This window comes from Chiloscyllium plagiosum, unplaced genomic scaffold (genome assembly GCF_037043375.1).
Source record: "Chiloscyllium plagiosum isolate Xiang-an unplaced genomic scaffold, Cpla_swu_hap1 HiC_scaffold_9, whole genome shotgun sequence".
Lineage (NCBI taxonomy): Eukaryota > Metazoa > Chordata > Chondrichthyes > Orectolobiformes > Hemiscylliidae > Chiloscyllium > Chiloscyllium plagiosum.
In genome coordinates, this window is record NW_028270147.1 from 30994656 (window position 1) to 31015925 (window position 21270).

Here is a 21270-nt window from a genome sequence, read left to right on the forward strand (position 1 = left end):
GATGAAGAAACTGGTGAAGTCCAAGTTCATCCCCTGCGGTTGGAGGGTTCCCAGTCGGAAGATAAGACGCTCCTCCTCCGACCGTCGGGTTGTTGTGGTTTGGCGCTGGATGAGTCCAATGACCTGCATATCCTCGGTGGAGTGGGAGGGGGAGTTGAAATGCTGTGCTACAGGTTGGTTGGGTTGGTTCGTCCGGGTGGCCCAGAGGTGCCACAGCTCCGCAAGTAGGCGGCCTGTTTCCCCAATATAGAGGAGGCCACACCGGCTGCAGCGGATGCAGTAGATGATGTGGGTGGAGGTGCTGGTGAATCTGTGGCGGATATGGAAGTTTCCTTTGGGGCCTTGGAGAGAAGTGAGGGTGGAGGTGTGGGCGCAAGTGTTGCACCTCCTGCGGTTGCAAGGGAAGGTGCCGGGAGTGGAGGTTGGGTCGGTGGGGGGTGTGGATCTGACAAGGGAGTCGCAGAGGGAGTGGTCTCTACGGAAAGCTGATAGGGGAGGGGAGGGAAATATATCCTTGGTGCTGGGGTCTGTTTGGAGGTGGCGGAAGTGACGGCGGATGATGCGCTGTACATGGAGATTGGTGGGGTGGTAGGTGAGGACCAGTGGGGTTCTGTCCTGGTGGCGGTTGGAGGGGCGGGGCTCAAGGGCGGAGGAGCGGGAAGTGGAGGAGATGCGGTGGAGGGCACCGTCGACCACGTCGGGGGGGAAATTGCGGCTTTCAAAGTTGAAACTTTATTGCTGGAACAGCACAGCAGGTCAGGCAGCATCCAGGGTTTCAAAGTTGAAACTTTATTGCTGGAACAGCACAGCAGGTCAGGCAGCATCCAGGGTTTTCTATCTCAACAACCAAGTTGGGTAGCGCATTCCAGACCTTCGGCACTCTCTGGGTGAAAATGTTTTTCCTCATGTCCCCGGTAATTTGGATATTTGCCTTATCCAGATGTATTACCTCAGACTTCACTGGTGTGATGTCCATTTATCACTTGCCCCCCTGCACCCTCACTCAACCAAACCATTGGTATCATCCTGTATCTCTTCACTATCAACCACCCATCTTAGTGGTCTCTGTATTTCCCAAACGTGCCTTCTAAAAGCTACTGTTTGAGTGCCTTAAAAAATTAGCTTATTTATTGGACTCTACTTTTCCCTATTTGCTTCATTTTTTTGACTATTAAAAATAAAAACTAAATAAGGATAAAATGCATTTTTAGATTTGCAACAGTAACTTTAATGATCTGTAAGACAGCACATCTACCTATTACTAGAGTTACTGTATCATCCATGCATTTTGAAAGAAAAATATTTGCTGGGCTACAATGGAAAAATGTAAGTGGTGGCATTAATTGGATAGCTCTTTCAATAAGCCAGCATAGATAGACCTAATAGATCAAATTGCTTCTTTCTATACTTTCAGATTTTTTTGATCTAACAAAGTTGGCTACTCCTCTGTAAATTAGTTTAGGAGACCTAAAATTATCTGTTTAAATAGGTTTGCAAGCATTTGACAATACATTGTAGTAGAGGGTTATGGTTTTAACTGATTCCCTCTTGTCCTTGAACACTTTCTGTGCCTATCTCTTTATCTCCAGCACCATGAAAGTATATCAGTAATGAAAGTGGTAATTAAATTCACTTGTGGTTCGCAATGTTTTAGCTTTACTCTCTACATTGATGTGTGTCCTCTTGAGGGAGAAATTCTAGAGCTTTTTTTCCATTATTCCTCCATTGTAAGAGAAAATATTCAATTAAAATGTCATTTAGACACCAAAAGATTTCCAATCTTTACTTTTAATTTTAAATGTAGGATGGTCAGTCTCGAACAATCCGGCAGTTCCAGTTCACTGATTGGCCTGAGCAAGGAGTGCCAAAAACAGGAGAGGGATTCATTGATTTCATTGGTCAAGTACACAAGACTAAGGAACAGTTTGGACAGGATGGACCTATCACAGTACATTGCAGGTAAGCAGTCAGTACTTTTCATAATGATGATGAAATTAATTACAACCAAGCATATTTCCATGACAAATTGATATCTCTGTTGAAATCTTTCTTACACAACTGGAAAGAACTGTAGACTTTGCTTGACTGACCTCTTTGTGAGTTTTTTTTCTCTTTTTGTCAATATAACAATGTTTATTTTCTGTTATTGATCATTTAAGTGAACTGTTTGATAGTTTAGTAAGTCTGTAGGAACACCAGTTCTTTCCCCAAGATTTTGTTTTTCTCAAATAGTTTCAGACATGGCACTGTTACTTTGGTTAATTGGTTATGTGCAAAGTGTATAGTGGGTGATTGAGCAAGGAAGAACTACATGTTGGCATGGAGGTTATGAGGAACTATTGGAAATGGGTGGGGATGCAACAGGCCAGTGAGGACTATAAGGTCAAAATTATAATCAAACATCTGGAATGAAGCCCCAGAGATCTGAGGCAGTTCTTTTTAACCTGCCCCACCTTACACCTTAGCACCAATATTCCCTCTAAGCTGCATGGCTATGTGTATGCAGCCACCCTGACATTGCACCACACACAGCAATCAGCATGCTGACACTTACTGAACTTGGAGATCCACACACAAAAAAAATTACAAGGAATGTTGCTGAACACTGAGTCACATGAAATCAGCTCCTGGGCATGCTGGACCTAACTGTATCCTGCACTGGCACCCACCCTCAGTGGAGCAAAGATCATGCCAATCAAGGTACTTTCAACTGAGCTGAGTCCTGCAAGTCAGATAATTTCACAACTCAAGTTATCCTCCTCAGTCAAGAACAACTGCACCATAAAGAGTTAGTTCACGAGAAATGAATTCAACAAAGCTTTTAAATGCATAGCTACACAAAAATCTGATAAAAGGTTCTCCTCTCTTCTAGCGCTGGTGTGGGTCGAACTGGTGTTTTCATTACCCTGAGCATTGTGCTGGAACGGATGAGGTACGAGGGAGTTGTGGACATGTTTCAAACAGTGAAGACATTACGAACACAACGGCCTGCCATGGTTCAAACAGAGGTGAGATATTTAGTTGATTTTTTTCTTAAGCTAGTAGAAATACACCATGTTAAATGCCTTAAGAATAGCTTGTAGCAATGTCAATGTTGTTTGTTGTCTTATCATATTCTATCAATATGACACTGACATTATATGTAGAAATCTTATTGGGAGAGTCCAGTCCAGCTACCAGGGTTGTCAAAGCAGTGAAAGGTCCAGATTTCTCTGGTCATACACTTTGCTGCAGGCATTCATTGGAATTTATCTAGCATCCATCAGATGAATTTTGACTTGGACAGTAACACAAAAGGCTCACCATCAATCAATCTTGCCTTCCAGACAAAATGATTTCACCTGTTGGGTTTTAGTGCCCAAGATAAATTTTGCCTTCCAAATTGGTAGAGATCTTCGAGGAGAAAGTGAGGTCTGCAGACGCTGGAGATCAAAGCTGAAACTTTATTGCTGGAACAGCACAGCAGGTCAGGCAGCATCTAGGGAACAGAAGATTCGACGTTTCGGGCACATGCCCTTCTTCAGGAATGAAGAAGGGCATGTGCCCGAAACGTCGAATCTTCTGTTCCCTAGATGCTGCCTGACCTGCTGTGCTGTTCCAGCAATAAAGTTTCAGCAAATTGGTAGAGATGTTGACAGGGTTGAAATTTTAAATTGACCATCAAACTTGTGACATTGTATTATTTGCTGAAACTTGCTGCTGTTCTATGTTCTGTAGTTAATGGTATCCTTATATTGAATTAGAATGTTTGTACCACATGTAATTAAATCATCAAATCCCTACAGTGCAGAAAGAGGCCATTCAGCCCAACAAGATTGCATTGACCCTCCAAAGAGCATTCCACCCCGACCAGCACTATCTTAGACAGGGTTGTAAGATTATATTTAATAAAGGATGGGTCAGCTGTGTGACTTGGTGCTTAACAGCAATAGATGTAAGACTGTGCACTTGAGTGTGTAATGTTTTGTCAATCATTCCACCTGTATGGCCTGAAAGCATTGATTTGTGCTTGCTTTCCCACTGTGTGCGCAGTGAAGAGCAACTCAGGACTGCCAAAACTTGGCCAGTGCATGGTTGGGCTTCAAACATACCATTGGCATCGGAAAGTGCAGGTTATCCCAACTGTGGGGGAAAAGGACAGATGGCATGCAATGTAGCATACCACATTGAAAATTAATCAAGGTTCAGACAATAGCATGAGAAAACCCATGAAAAGTAACACTGAAATGACTAATTTCAGGCTAAATCCTGCCCATATACTCTGCGTAGGTCAACAAAATCACCCCTAGTACATCCAACAATCATCAGTTCACAGGTAAAAGATAAAGCACTCTTCATTGAGTTTGCTTTGAACTTTATTGGAATGTTACATGTTCAGGTGAACGAAAGCAAGGCTGAGAGTTAAAATTAACAGGTGACTGGAAGCTCAGTCACATTTGTGAACTGAATGGAAGCGTTCCACAAAGCGGTCAGTCAGTCTGCTTTTTGTCTTCCTACTGTAAAGGAAACCACCTCAGGGCAGTAAATACAGTAAACTACATGGAAAGAAATTTTACTTTGACGGAGTGTTTGGGACTTGGAAAATGAGTGGAGGAGGTAGAATTTCAGGTGTTACATCTCCTGCACTTGCATGCAGAAGTGTTGTGGAAAAAGGAAGGGTAGATGGGTGAAAGTGGAATAAACCAAGATGTCATTGGGGGAAACAGTCCCTTTGGAATTGTGAAAGGTGAGGCAAGAGGAAGATATTTTTCATGGTGGCACTGTGCTGAAGGTGACTAAAATGACAGAGAATGATTAATAGAACACAGAAGCTAGAGGGTCGAAAAGTCAAGACAAGTGGAAATCTCTAATGGTTCCAGAACAAAAGGAAGAGTTTAGAGCAGGTGCATAAATTAGAATGGAAACAGTTGACAGCCCCATCAATTATAATGCACGGAGAGGGGAGTGCATGCAGGTCAGAAGTACTCAAGTGCAAGGTTTAACATCTAAACAGATGCAACAGAGAAGAAGAAACAAGAAGAATGGAAGAGTCCCTACTGCAAGCAGGGCTTTCTCAAATGTGGACAAGTCAATTGTGGGAATCATTGGGGTTAGAGTGAGTGTTGTTTGTAACATTTTTTGAGGGGCATGGATAGGATAAAGAGGGGAAAGATATAAAAGAGGTCTAAGGGGCAACTTTTTCATGCAGAGGGTGGTACATGTATGGAATGTGCTGCCAGAGGAAGTGGTGGAGGCTAATACAATTGCAGTGTTTAAAAGGCATCTGGATGGGTACATGAATAGGAAGGGTTTGGAAGGATATGGGCTGGGTACTGCCAGGTGGGACGAGATTGGGTTGGGATATCTGGTCGGCATGGATAAGTTGGACTGAAGGGTCTGTTTTCGTGCTGTATATCTCTATGACTCTAAATAGAAGCCATGATGTGGAGGAGCCAGTGTTGGACTGGAGTGGACAAAGTTAACAATCACAACACCAGGTTATAGTCCAACAGGTTTATTTGGAAGCACTAGCTTTTGGACCGCTGCTTCTTCATCAGCTACCCGATGAAGGAACAGTGCTCCGAAAGCTAGTGCTTCCAAATAAATCTGTTGGATTTATAACCTGGTGTTGTGTGATTTTTAACTTTGCCTAGAAATGGAGACACAGAAGTCAAGGAAAGGAAAAAATCAGATGGAGATGGAATATGTTGAGGCAAAATAAGGTGAAAATTGGAAGCTGAGTTGGTACAATTTTCTAATTTGGGCAAGAGCACCATAGTGCAGTTGAAAGAGAAATGGAGAACAATTAAGACAAATGAATCTACATATAAACAGCCAAGTTGAGAAAGGTAGTGCTGGATAAAGACTGGTTGGAGCTCCATTCTAGGAAGAAGAGATGAGCTTTTCGACTGTCCTGAGACAAAGGTAGAGATGGATCGGATAAAAGTTCCAGGAAACTGTTAAAATGACGAGAACATCCGTCAAGTCAGAGATACAGATGAATAAAGACTGGATAAGTGGGGAGAAATAGAGACAAGATGGAAATTGAAAAATCCAATGGGGCAGGATATGGCTGAATTAATGGTTTTGGGAAGGTCAAAACAGGCTGTTCAATGTTGCAGAACTATGATGTTGGAGACTGTGGAGAATAGATAACAGTCATGGAAATAGGTCCTGGCTGAAATCATCGACAAGCAGAAAGTGAGGACTGCAGATGCTGGAGATCAGAGCTGAAACATGTGTTGCTGGAAAAACGCAGCAGGTCAGGCAGCGTCAAAGGAATAGGAGAATCGACGTTTTGGGCATAAGCCTTTCTTCAGAAGGGCTTATGTCCGAAACGTCGATTCCCCTGCTCCTTTGATGCTGCCTGACCTGCTGCGCTTTTCCAGCAGCACATTTTTCAGCTCTGAAATCATCGACAATCCTGGAAACAGGTCCTGGATGAAATCATCGACAATTGATTCCTGGTTGTGTCTGTCCAGTTCTCCCCTATGATATCCAGACAGAGCTTTTACATATGTTTCTACCAATTTTCATAAAGGTTTCTGGATTGTTTTTTATTAATCAATTGATTAGTAAAATCTTATTAACTCTTAAAAATTAAGGGAAACATGCTCTGAGTGCAAATATCAGATGCAGTAATCAGTGTAAATTCATAGTCCTAAGATGCTTGCTGAAGTCTTGATGATTACTATAGCAATGCTAATATCAAAATGGGTATAATCGGAACTGCAATGAATACTGTGAATGCTATTCATAGCAGAAATTTGAGTAATATACCAATCATGATGCTTTTCACTCATTCTCACAATCTGCATAAAATCTGACTTGGAAGGAACTTTGGTAATCGTACTACTCGTTAGGTATCTAATTTGTTATGTGAAAAAAGTTGAAAAATAGTCAATATTTGGGACTTCGATGTTGTGGCTATTACGGAGACATGGCTAGAACAGGGACAGGATTGGCTGTTGCAGGTTCCAGGATTTAAATGTTTTAGTAGGGTCAGAGGTGGGGGTAAAAGAGGGGGAGGTGTGGCATTGCTTGTCAAAGATAGTATTACAGTGGTGGAAAGGACGATGGATGAGGACTTGCCATCTGAGGTAGTTTGGGCTGAGGTTAGGAATAGGAAAGGTGAGGTCACCCTGTTAGGAGTCTTTTACAGGCCTCCTAATAGTCCTAGAATCATTGAAGAAAGGATAGGGAAGGTGATTCAGGAGATGAGTGACAGTAATAGGGTGGCTGTTATGGGGGACTTTAACTTTCCTGATATTGATTGGGAAAGCTATAGCTCAAGTTCGTTAGATGGGTCAGTGTTTGTTCAATGTGTGCAGGAGAGTTTCCTGACACAATATGTAGACAGGTCAACAAGAGGTGAGGCCATACTGGATTTGGTTCTGGGTAACGAACCAGGCCAGGTGTTAGAATTAGAGGTAGGTGAGCACTTTGGGGATAGTGACCATAATTCGGTGATTTTTACTCTCGTGATGGAGAGGGATAAGTGTGTACTACAGGGCAAGAGTTATAGCTGGGGTCAGGGAAATTATGATGCGGTGAGGCATGACTTAGGATGTGTGGCTTGGAAAAGTAGACTCCAAGGCAAGAGTGTAAATGATATGTGGAGCTTGTTCAAGGAGCAACTATTGAGTGTCCTTGATAATTATGTACCTGTCAGGCAGGGAGGAAAGGGTCGTGCGAGGGAGCCGTGGTTTAATAAGGAATTGGAATCCCTTGTTAAATGGAAGAGGGCGGCCTATCTCAAGATGAGACGTGAAGGTTCAATTGTGGCGATTGAGAGGTATAGGGTAGCCAGGAAGGACCTGAAGAGAGAGCTAAGAGCAGCAAGGAGGGGACATGAAAGGTCCTTAGTCGGTAGGATTAGGGAAAACCCTAAGGCTTTCTATAGGTATGTTAGGAATAAAAGAATGACTAGGGTAGGAATAGGTCCAGTCAAGGATAGTAGTGGGAAGTTGCGTGTGGAGGCGGAAGAGATTGGGGAGACACTGAATGAATACTTTTCTTCAGTATTTACTCAGGAACAGGGCATTGTCGTCGATGTGAATACTGAGTCACAAATAAGTAGAATGGATGGCTTTGAGGTATGTAGAGAAGAGGTGTTGGAAATCCTGGAAAAGGTGAAAATAGATAAGTCCCCTGGGCCTGATGGCATTTATCCTAGGATTCTCTGGGAAGCAAGGGAGGAGATTGCAGAGCCATTGGCCTTGATTTTTATGTCCTCTTTGTCTACAGGAGTAGTGCCAGAAGACTGGAGGATAGCAAATGTGGTTCCCTTGTTCAAAAAGGGGAGTAGGGATAACCCTAGTAACTATAGGCCGGTGAGTCTCACTTCTGTTGTGGGCAAAGTCTTAGAGAGAATTGTAAGGGATAGGATTTATGCACATCTGGATAGGAATAATGTGATCAAGGATAGTCAGCATGGTTTTGTGAAGGGCAGGTCGTGCCTCACAAACCTTATTGAATTCTTTGAAAAGGTGACGAAGGAGGTTGATGAGGGGAAAGCGGTAGATGTGGTATATATGGATTTTAGTAAGGCGTTTGATAAGGTTCCCCATGGTAGGCTACTGCAGAAAATACGGAGATATGGCATTGAGGGTGAGTTGGAGGTTTGGATTAGGAATTGGCTGGATGGAAGAAGACAGAGGGTAGTAGTTGATGGCAAAGTTTCTTCATGGAGTGCCGTCACTAGCGGTGTTCCGCAAGGATCTGTTTTGGGACCATTGCTGTTTGTCATTTTTATAAATGACCTGGAAGCGGGGTTAGAAGGTTGGGTGAGCAAGTTTGCGGATGATACGAAAGTCGGAGGAGTTGTTGACAGTGAGGAAGGATGTGGCAGGTTACAACAGGATATAGAGAAGCTGCAGAGCTGGGCAGAAAGGTGGCAAATGGAATTCAACGTAGCTAAGTGTGAGGTGATTCACTTTGGGAATAATAACAAAAAGATGGGGTACTGGGCTAATGGTCGGATACTTGGTAGTGTGGATGAGCAGAGGGATCTTGGTGTCCATGTGCACAGATCTCTGAAAGTTGCCACCCAGGTAAATAGTGCGGTGAGGAAGGCATATGGCGTACTGGCTTTTATTGGTAGAGGAATTGAGTTCCGGAGTCCTGAGGTCATGATGCAGTTGTATAAGACTCTGGTGCGGCCGCATCTGGAATATTGTGTGCAGTTTTGGTCGCCATACTATAGGAAGGATGTGGAGGCACTGGAACGGGTGCAGAGGAGGTTTACCAGGATGTTGCCTGGTATGGAAGGAAGATCGTATGAGGAAAGACTGAGACACTTGGGGCTGTTTTCATTAGAGAAAAGAAGGTTTAGGGGTGACTTGATTGAGGTGTACAAGATGATTAGGGGGTTAGATAGGGTTGACAGTGTGAACCTTTTCCCGCGTATGGAGTCTGGTATTACAAGGGGGCATAGCTTTAAATTAAGGGGGGGTAGATATAGGACTGAAGTTAGGGGTAGGTTCTTCACTCAGCGAGTTGTAAGTTCATGGAATGCCCTGCCAGTAGCAGTGGTGGACTCTCCCTCTTTATGGGCATTTAAGCGGGCATTGGATAGGTATATGGAGGATAGTGGGTTAGTATAGGTTAGGTGGGCTTGGATCGGCGCAACATCGAGGGCCAAAGGGCCTGTACTGCGCTGTATTGTTCTATGTTCTATATATGCACTTCACACTGCTGTTACAATGTGAGACCAATGAAATCTTATTAAAATTCAGGACTTTGCATTTTTAACATTGGCCTTTAGTGAGTGACATTATAAGCGTTACAGCAACCTTTACTCCAGTATTGCCCAGGATCACACATAATGACTTTCATTTCTCTTTAGAGATGTTTGGTGGTCATATTTCAATTCCACTGTGTTATATATTAATCACTCATGTAAGCAAATATTTTAGAATAACAAATAAAAAAATTAGTTGTGTATTTTATAGAATTTTTTTTTAAAAATTTAAATTTTTAATGAATCTTTTGAATTCAGATTTTAATGGAGAAGACACAGTTTTATTGAACAATGTTTAATTTCTGTCTGCAGGACCAGTACCAGTTATGTTACCGAGCAGCGCTGGAGTACCTTGGAAGCTTTGATCACTATGCAACGTAACTTCTATCACCCAATCAGAACTTGTGACTTTCAGGACCCAGAAAATAATTTTTTGAGCCATATCAAATCATTGTTTGGTTATCCTGTACAGCGAGTTGTCAAGGTGTAATGATATCAGCAACTCAGAAATTCTATCATGGTTCTTGGACTTATCAGGAACTAAGTTGACTTGTTTTAACTCCGAACCAATATGATAATAATTTACACATCTCAAATCCTCTTCAATCTACATGGGATTCCTTTTTTGATTATAAGTTTAGCTCAAATATAATGCATCAGTTTTTTTTGGGCTTTAACAGGGGTGCCATCAACAATTTTATAAATCTTTTTATTAAAATTGGTATTTTTTTCTGAAGCTAAATTGTTTTGCTCAATGGCAAAACAGAATTCCTTGTGCTGTAAATGCATTTTTTAATTTTATTATAATTGGTTAAGTTTTTATATTCTCCTTTTTGCTGATTTAAGGGTTCTTTATGTTTGCAACAGAGCTGCCCATTTTAGTGCAGCTCTGTATTTAATCCGGGGTGACTGGAATCTTAACCACTGTTCTGATAATAGCTGCTGTATCTACTCCTAGGGATAGACAAATCAAACTGAAGTTTAATCTTATATGAAAGTGTCTTCTCTCCAGATACTGTACAATACAAAACTATTAATACTGAATAAAGCAGGAGCCTGGTGCTGTTAGATGAATTTAATAAAAAAAAACAAGGATGCATTTTGGTTTTGTACAGTTTCTTAATATGACCGATTTGATCCTTTCCTTGTTTTAAAAAAAATAAAAATGTTAGAAAAAGTAATCAATACCCAATAATCTATTGGAGATAAATTTAAACTGGATCACAACCAACTTCATGTAAACACTGCAGCGCACCTTGCTACAAACTTCAATCACCTACCCAGAGAAGAGCTGGGAGCAGCAACGCTTATTTGTCACCAATCAGACCAGTTGGTCTCTGTTTTACGTTGACTATTGTGGGAGTTAAGACTGCTAAGCGTTTCCTTACCAATAGCCTGAATTTTCCAGTTAGCTATTATGGTGGGTGGAAGTTCTGTGATTGGATAATCAACTGTTATTCTGTGGAGCTGTTGCAGTAGGGTGTCTGGGTGTGGAATTGGGGAAGGTGGTGGATGAATGCCAAATATAATCAATTAGAATGATATCGACTGTAACCTGATTTGAAAAGGTTGAATTGTTCGGAACACGCTCATTTTTACCTTGTGTATGCATAGTGCTGTAGGGGTTACTCTGTTGTATACACAGTCTGTTTTCTATTTGTTGATAAATGAGATCATCATTGGAAAAGTCTTGATGTTAATAAAGTTGAATAATCGGGTTTTATACAACGTGGTTTCATTGGGGAATTCTTACTTCTTATTCCACTCTTGAAAATTAAAGCTTCATCTATGATAAACATCAATCCTCCGTTTTGGTCTGCATGCAGATATAAATATAAATTTACCAAAAGCAGTTTAGTAGAAAAGTAAGGCCATTGCTGATTAAAAACAAATTAATGAAGTGAAGTTGGGAGGAGAGTGATGATGAGATGAGAACTCAAAATGATTTGCAGATGTAATATTGTGATCACACTTGTTTTATGTATTGACTCCACTGAAAATGAATATTATGGATGTAAATTTGCTCACTGAGCTGGAAGGTTCATTTCCAGACGTTTCGTCACGTTACCAGGTAACATCAACAGTGAGCCTCCGGTGTTCTGACCCGCTTTCGATTTGTGTGTTGAGGTTTCCTTGGGTTGGTGATGTCATTTTGTGTGATGTCATTTCCTGTTCTTTTTCTCTGAGGGCCTGATCATCTGAAAACGAACCTTCCAGTTCAGCAAGCAAACTTACATCCAGAACCTTAACCTGAGCTACAAATCTTCTCAAAACTCGCTGAATATTATTATATCACAGGAGTGGAACTGAAATTAGATCCATTCATGTAACACATTTTAGGGGCCAACGTAGACTCACGATTCCCCATTATTTCAATTCCAACCTTTCAAATGAAGATCAGACTGCCAACTTTATTTCCTCTTTATTTCCTGCATCTTGCTGGGAGAACTTCCAAGTGCTGACAGCCATGCAATACTGTGGCCAAGTTTCCATTCCTCATGTATGCATGCTTAAGGCAAAGTACCAGTAAGCTGTTACACAGCCAAGCCAAATTCTGTTCCCACTAAATATCATTCATATTTTCTCTGACAGAGGTTTACCATTGACAGTTTTAGTCTCCTTCTATGGCTAAAGCTTCTGAGGCCAATTATTAGCACCTACACAAGATCAGCTAACTCACCAAAGCCTGTGAAACCTGGAGCTGGATGCAACCATTCCTCCACCACCACCCCCCACCCACAACACACACATATAATTAAAAAAAGAAAGGCAGCTGCCCTATCAATGAAGAGATTTGAAGTATAACTTATATCTCTCTGGAACAAGAATCCCACCGCAAGGATTCTGCCTCTGAGAAGCTTGGTTGGTAGCTCTACAGAACCAATAGTACGATGGGGAGCAATGGCCACGGTGTGTGCTGCAGCAAGGCCAAAAGGAAGTACACTGTGATAAATTCAATCCAGCGGATAGGGGGTGTTAGGGAACCCACTGACAAGGTGCACATCTGCAAACCCTTTCTCCTGTGGGTCAAAACAATACTGATAAAGAATCTCAAGATACTCCCTTCACGACACCTTTAAAGGGTCTGGTGATCTCTGGCAATACTCAAAACAGCAACAGTGGATGATGTTGGATCCTCAATCCCTCACTCTTCTTATCTTCAGTGTTCAGTCCTTTTCTAACTGTGTAACACACATGGCAACACGTGCTCTATACTTAGAACACTGCTTAACGTCAGGATATGTTCTAAAACTGTCAAGCCAAAGGCATTCATTTAGAGATAATCTTGTTTGTTTCCTCATTACATAAATTCTGACTGTGTTCTAAACTGTCAAACAGAATACAGACTGAAACCTAACGCCAATGAAATTAATCTTCCATTAACCCATTATTTCTCAGCTATTCTTTCCCATAGCAACTCCAGATCACAGGGCATTTTGTGGAACCTCATAGTGTTATAATGAGAAACTAAATAACTGCCTTCCAGAATATTCCTGAGCAGACGTTGGTTATTGCATTAAAAGAAAACATGTGCTTTCCAAAGGACACTGGTCCTCACAAGATATACAAGCCTTTTTCCTGATGTCTGAGTGTATAAATATGTTTTATGATGTGATGATAAGCCAGTAAGATTATAGGCTATATTTCTGGATGATACTGTTAGCTTAATTCAACAGGTACAATAATGAATGAAGGGGTAAGCCACACCACAACTCAGTACAGTCTCACCAATGAGGGGAAATTAGTCAAGTTTCCATTGCTCAACACTACCAAGTGCTCCTTCTAGCAATTTCAAGGACATGAACATAAAATGAAGTTAGATTGAACTCTGATGTGATTCCGTTTGCATGCAGGTAAGTGAGTCACTGCTTTAGTCACATGAAGCTGTTATATCATTATTAAAGAAAAGCACAGAGACTGTTGGGGAGATGGCCTCACAGGGAAGGCAGCAATGGCCACATTTGTGGTCGACTCTACTGCACAGCAGGAGAGGAAAAAGATTGGGGAAAACTTTAGTCATAGGGGACTTGATTGTAAGGCAAACTGACAGGCAGTTCTATGTCAACAAACGAGATTTTCAAATTATATGTTGCCTCCCTGATGCCAGGGTTTGGGATACCTAGAGAGACTGTCGGGCATTCTGAAGGGGGAGGATGAACAGCTAGCAGTCATGGAATACGTTGGTACCAGCAACATGGGTTAAAAAAGAAATAAGGTCCTACAACAGGAATTTAGACAGGTAGTAGTTTAAAGAGGAAGACTACAAAGGCTGTAATCTGTGGATTACTTACACTGCCACCCGCTACTGAGTACAGGAATAGAAAGATAAGTTGAATGAACTTGTGGCTAAAAGGATGGTGTAGGAGGGAGGGCTTTAGGTTTTTGGATGTTGGGACAATTCTGGGTGAGGTGGGACATGTACAAGCTGGACAGGTTTCCCCTGTACTGGAATGGGTCCAATATGCTAGCTGAGAGGTTTGCTCATGCTGTTGTGGAGGTTTTAAACTGATTTGGCGGGGGAATGGGGCACAAAGTAGATGCGAAGTCAGGAGCAGGGTCCAATCAGAAATGGAAGGAATACTAGGACAATGCTGTAGGCAGAGAAGAGATCTAGACAACTATCTAGACAGGATAAGGCACATCGAGATCTAGACAACTAACTTGTATCTATTTTAATGCAAGGAGCTTGACTGTTAAGGTGGATGAACATAGAGCATTGGTCAGCATGAAGAAATATGATTCACTGCAATCATTGAGATATGGTTGGAGGAAGGACAGGACTGGCAGCTCAACATTCCAGGGTACAGAGGTTTGAGGTGGAAGAGGGCAAATAGGCAATTAAGACGTGGACATTGCATTTTTGATAAATGAATCACTGCAGTAATGACGGAGGACATCCTAGAAGGGTCTTCAAATGAGGTCATCTATGTAAAGCTTAGAAATGTAAAAGGGTTGATTACCATCTTGGGATAATACTACAGGCCTTCCAACAGTCAGAGGGAGAGATAGAGGAGCAGGTATGTAAGCAGATCGCAGAAAGATGTAAGAAAAACTGGGTTCGCTATAAGGGACTTCAACTTTGTAACATTAACTGGGATTGCCTTGTGAAAGGATCAGATAGGGTGGAATTTTTAAAGTGCATCATGGAGAGCTTTTTGTACCAGTAGGTAGATAGTCCTACTAGAGATGGAGCAGTGCTGAACCTAATCCTCGAATGAAGCCAGTCAGGTGGTTGAAGTATCAGTGAGGATTTTGGGGATAGTAATCATAACTTTATAAGTTTCAAAGTCATTCAAAGATAAGGATGGTGCAGAGGTTAAGTGTCTAATTTGGAGAAGGCCAATTTCAGTATCTTTGACAGGAATTGGCAAACATAGATTGGGAGCAGCTATTTGCAGGAAGTCTACATTTGGAAAGTGGGAGTCTTTTAAAAGTAGAAAAGTGAAAATTCAGGGCTAGGAAGTTCCCCTAAGAGTGAAAGGCATGGGCAACAAGTCCAGATAATTCTAGATGTCAAAGAATGCTGAGAGTTTCCTAAAGAAAAAAGAAGGAAGCATTTGTCAGGTACAGCACATTATAAACAGGATAGGCTGGCTTTGTATTCCTTGAAGCAGACGTGTCTGAAGGGGATCTGATTAAGGTATTCAAGATTATGAGTGGTATAGACAGAGTATATCATGAGAATCTCTTCCACAGGACAGACATGTCGAAGACCAGAGGGTGGTAGATACATGAAACATGCTACCTGAGGTGGGGGGAGGGCGGCAGGTACTCTCGAAACATTTAAGAAGCAACTGTGGAGTTTGCACATTCTCCCCGTGTCTGCGTGGGTTTCCTCCGGGTGCTCCGGTTTCCTCCCACAGTCCAAAAATGTGCAGGTTAGGTGAATTGGCCATGCTAAATTGCCTGTAGTGTTAGGTTAAGGGGTAAATGTAGGGGAATGGGTCTGGGTGGGTTGTGCTTCGGCGGGTCGGTGTGGACTTGTTGGGCCGAAGGACCTGTTTCCACACTGTAAGTAATCTAATCTAATCTAATCTAAACTGGATAAGAATTTAAAATGCTGAGGCATAACTATGGACTAAGTCCAGGTAAATGGAATTAGTATGGTTTGGTGTTTGTGAGGCCAGTATAGATGTGTGGACTGAAAGCACTACATACAGCACTATATGCTGTATGACTCTATGAAAACACCAAGCAGATTTCAGCATCAATATTCCCTTTTTTTTCAACCAATTTCCATTATCATCCTACTTCTTCCTTATGGGTCCTTTTTTATATCATGTGATGTGTCAGCATTGCTGTCAAGGCCAGCATTCGTTGTCCATCTTTCATGCCAGTGAGAAAACAGCTTTTCATCAGTTGAGTCTTAAGCTCTGAATGAGCTGTCCTGAGCTTCCTTCACTGGTGCCCTCACTCACTGAATTTTAAGATGAGCAAAACTGAGTTGTACTTGCATCTTTTGTCCTTACATCACCAGCCTTTCTGATCCTCTCTAACTTTATCTTGTAAACTCATTTCTTCCCTCTTTCAATTGAAACTGTAAACAAAGTACTAGTTATTACATTTCTCACTCTTTACTCATTTTTAAAGAATTGTGTCCACTGACCTTCCAGTTCTCCATTCTTATCGATTCAACATTAAATTTGCCATCACTGATACCTAACTAGGTTCATTCCACTGTTACATGGTGCAAAGTCTTGTCTCTATTTTGCTGAGATTGATAAGCACTATTATTGTTCTTCATATCTTTTAATGATAAACTCACTAACAAGCAGTTAATACTTTTTACATTGTCACTGACCTTGTCTCTTTCCTACTGCAAAGGCTTCATCCCTTTCTCTCAATCTCAGCAATACTGTCGTAAATGCAGTGGAGATTTCATTTCCAAAGTTTTTAAAATGTTATTTTTCTTTAATAAGCTACACATTAACTGGGCTCTTGCTTTTAGTATCAGTCATGGGCAGCACAGTGGCTAAGTGGTTAGCACTGCTGCCTCACAGCGGCAGGGACCTGGGTTTAATTCCTGCCTTGGGTGACTGTCTGCGTGGAGTTTACACATTCTCCCTGTGTCTGTGTGGGTTTCCTATGGTTTCCTCCCACAATCCAAAGATGTGCAGGTTAGGTGAATTGGCCATGCTAAATTGCCCAAACTGTTAGGTGCATTTGTCAAGGGTATATACAGAATAGGGGAATGGGTCTGGGTGCTTTACTCTTCGGAGGGTCGGCAGGAACATTGTTGGGCTGAAAGACCTGTTTCCATATTGTAGGGAATCTAATCTAAAAATTCCATTTATATTTCTGAAACCTGCACTGCCTACTTCTATCTCCTCATCATAATTCACAGACAGTTCTGTCCCTTGGGAGTTAACAATGAGAGGGGGCAGGAGCAGGTTTGGATAAGGATTGGGTTAACACTCAGAAAATGGCATTCAAATGGAAACTGACAAAATTTTGACCAAGTAAGGAAACTACATGGAGTTGTTGGGTAAGGAATTAACATATGGACATAGGTAATTAACTGTGAATATCGATACTTTTAATCAACCTGTTCAGGTTATAATATACCTCTGGAGTAGATGGTACAGAGGTAGGGACGCTACCACTGCACCATAAGTCCCTAAAATTGGTGTTGCCATGTTGTAGCTCAAAGTCTAATTAAGTTGTTGTCATTTTTAAATCAAATTTATCAATCCAGCATTTGACTTGAACAGTCACCACACAGCTTAAACAAGCTCCGAGGAAGACCATAAGATACAAGAACAAAATTAGGCCATTCAGCCAATCAAGCCTGCCATTTGATCATGGCTGATATGTTTCTCAATCCCATTCTCATGCCTTCTCCCCGTAACACTTGATTCCTTTACTAATCAAGAATCTCTCTATCTCTGTCTTAAATACACTCAATGACTTGGCCTCCACTGCCTTCTATAGCAAGGAGTTCCATTGAATCACCACCCTCTGGCTGAAGAAGTTGCTCAGCATCTCAGTTCTAAAGGATTGTCCCTTTAATGTAAGGCTGTACTCCCAAGTCCTAGTCTCTCCTTCTCATGGAAACAACTTCTCCATGTTCACTTTAACCAGGCCTCTCAATGCCCTGTAAATTTCAATCTGAGCCCTCCTACATCCTTCTAAACTCCATCAAGTACAGACCAGAGTCCTCAACTGCTCCTCATATGGCAACTCTTTCATCCCTAGGATTATACTTGTAAACGTCCTCTGGACCCCCTCCAAGGCCAGCAAGTCTTTCCTTAGATACGGGGCCCAAAACTGATCACAATATTCCAAATGTAGTCTGACCAGAGCCTTATACAGCCTCAACAGTGTTTTCAAGCCCTCTTGAAATGAATGGCAACGTCACATTTACCTTCCTAACCACCTGTATGTCAACCTTAAGAAAATCCTGAACTAGGACTCCAAAGTCTCTTTGCGATTCAGATTTCTGAAGCCTTTCCCTATTTGGAAAATAGTCTATGCCTCTATTCTTCCCACCAAAATGTATAACCTCATACTTTGCCACATTGTATTCCAACTGCTACTTCTTTGTCCACTCAGCACGTCCAATTCCTTCTGCAGCCACCCCACTTCTTCACTACTTATCCCTTCATCTTTGTGTCATCTATAATCTTAGCAACAATGCCCTCAATTCGTTCATCTAGATCATTAGTGTATAACATGAATAGTTGTGCTCCCAACACTGACCCTTGCAGAAATCCACTAGTCACCATGTGCCATCCTGAAAAAGACCCCTTTATCCCTGCTCTTTCCCCTCTGCTAGGCAGCCAGTCCTCTGTCCATACCAGTGCCTTGCCTCTAACACCATGAATTAGAATTAAGTTTTATTGTCACATATACTCAAGTACAGGGATACAGGAGTACAGTGATAAGTGAAAAAAGTCACTATTCCCATCTTAGGTACAAAGGTACCGAGGTACAAAATCTTAGATATAAAGCAGAAAAATAAAGAACGACAAAGTTCAACATTGCAGTCCTGAAGTGATTAGCCATGGCCCTGGATCCAATCTCTTCCACCCCGACGCTGATATCATCACCAGCTGGAAGCAGTCGGCTAGCCTCAAGTCCTTTCACCGGGTCACCATTCTTCTGCGCCATCTTGCCTCCAGTAACATGACCAGCACAAATCCACACTGGCCGATCTCAGCAACGCACTGAAGCTGTCAGGTTCCACACCGGGCACTGGGCCCAACCTCATGTCCTCCCCCCAATACAGCCACTGGGAATACAAACTCAATTCACTTTGCTGCCGCCAGGAATAAATTTCACATCAAACAAGCTGAATCTGCTGAGCTCTCAACAAAAGGTTAAAGAAAGAAAAAAAGCAATTAAAGAGGAAAAAAAAAAGGATCTTATTTCGCAGCCTTGAGTGCGGAAACTTATCATAGACCTTCTGGAAAGCCAAAAAGATCATATCCACTGGCTCTCCTTTGTCTAACTTGATGGTTATCTCCACAAAGAATTCTAACAGATTTGTCAAGCGTGACCTCCTCTTGACAAAATCATGCTGACTTAGACCTATTTTACAATGCACTTCCAAGTGTTCCGCAATCTCATCCTCGATAATAGTCTCTAAAATCTTAACAAAGACCGAGATCAGGCTAACCTGTCTATGGTTTCCTGTCTTCTGCCTCACTCCCTTCTTAAACAGGGGTATTACATTAGCCACTTAGGAACTCACCAGGTCTGAGGGGCAAGAGCACAGTGGGGACTTATTAAACAATAACTAATTGCACAGCTTGTAGCCAGCTTCAGTGGAACCTCAGCCCATCCATTCCCAACTACGCACTTCAGGCTGATGGCTTTTCTATCCATTGTATCGCCGTACAGGGTGAAGGAGTTTGCTTTTTAATCAACAACTTGTGGTGCACGGATATTGCAACCCTGGACAGCCATTGCTCCACAAACCTTGAACTCCTCAGCATCAAATGTCGCCCCTTCTATCTACCACAGGAATTTACCGCTACTATAGTAACTGCTGTGTGCATACCGCCACAAGCAAAGGTTGAGGAAGCTCTGGATGTGTGGTACTCCACCACTAACACCTTAGAGACTGAACACCCCGAGGCTTTGTTTGTTGTGACTGGCGATTCCAATCAAGCCAATCGAAGGAAGGTGTTGCCCAAGTACTACCACAACATTACCTGCTCAACCAGGAGCCTGAACATTTTAGACCACGGCTGCACCACTGTGTCTACCGCTCTATCCCCCGCCCTCACATTGGGAACTCCAACCACAATGCCATGTTTCTTCTCCTGGCTTACAGGCAAAAGCTCAAGCAAGAGACCCCCCTCATGGATACAGGTCCAATGCTGGTCGGCGGAGGTAGGGGATCAACTCTGGTGCTGTCTAGAATTGGCTGATTGGACCATGTTCAAACAATTCGCAGGTACCTTGGACGAGTACACCACACCGTCACAAGAGTTTATCAGCAAGTGTGTGGAGGACTTCATACCGAGGAAGTCAATCCGGATGTTCCCCAACAGGAAACCCTGGATGAATCAGGACATATAGAACCTGCTAAAAACCAAGCGTGAGACCTTCAGATCAGGAGACCCACTCAAAGAAAAGGAATCTAAGTATGACCTTTGCAGAGCTATTAAGACAGCCAAGGTCCAATACCGATCCAAACTAGAGACACAGACACCAGGCAACTGTGGCAAGGACTGAATGACATCACAGGTTCGAAAAAGAGACAGTGCAAGACAGCAAACGATGACACATCCCTCCCAGATTGTCTCAACGCCTTCTATGCTCACTTTGAGCAGAAGTTTGGAGGAGAGGTAACACCAATTCCAACAAGTCCTGATGAACCTATCCCAACAGTCAGATCAGTTTTCCTTCGTGTGAATCCAAAGAAAGCGAGGTAACCAGATGGAGTACCAGGCTGTGCACTCAGATCATGCGCAGATCAACTGGCAGAGGTCTTCTCAGACATCTTCAACCTCTCCCTGCAGCAGGCCAGTCTCCCTGCCTGTTTCAAGAGGGCCAACATCATCCCTGTGCCTGAGAAGGCTCATGCAGCATGTCTCAATGACGACTGCCCAGTGGCCCTAACTTCGGTGCTTTGAAAGGCTGGTCGTGGCATTAACCAGCCTTCCCATTACTCTTGACCCATTCCAATTTGACTATCAGACCAACAGATCCACATCAGATGCCATATCACTTGCCCTTCATTCCTCCCTAGAACATCTTGACACCAAAAACAACTATGTAAGAATCCTACTCATTGACTACAGTTCAGCCTTCAACACTATTACTCCCTTGAGACTGATTACTAAACTTAGTGATCTTGGACTAAGCCCCAATCTCAGCAACTAGATCCTCAGGCCACAATCAGTGAAGACTGGTGACAATATTTCATCATCTCTGACACTCAACACTGGAGCCCCCCAGGGGTGCATGCTCAGCCCCCTCCTGTACTCACTGTATACTCATGACTGCATCACCAAATACCAGACTAATGCCATTTACAGGTTCGCTGGTGACACCACCATAGTTAGTCAAATCTCAGCTGGCAATGAAACAGACTACAG

At 42.4% G+C, this 21270-nt stretch overlaps 1 protein-coding gene across 17 annotated transcripts in view; it reads left to right on the top strand.

The window, feature by feature from the left end:
• Positions 1-11439, top strand: part of LOC122554240 (receptor-type tyrosine-protein phosphatase F-like) — a 469298-nt gene extending 457859 nt beyond the window's left edge. For all 17 annotated transcript variants that reach the window (XM_087990512.1, XM_087990511.1, XM_087990513.1 and 14 more), the window contains 3 exons: positions 1805-1959; positions 2873-3008; positions 10034-11439. In XM_087990512.1, coding sequence (XP_087846638.1) covers positions 1805-1959; positions 2873-3008; positions 10034-10102 — 360 coding nt within the window. In that variant the 3' untranslated portion in view covers positions 10103-11439. The remainder of the gene's footprint in view (positions 1-1804; positions 1960-2872; positions 3009-10033) is intronic.
• Positions 11440-21270: the final 9831 nt, after the last annotated feature.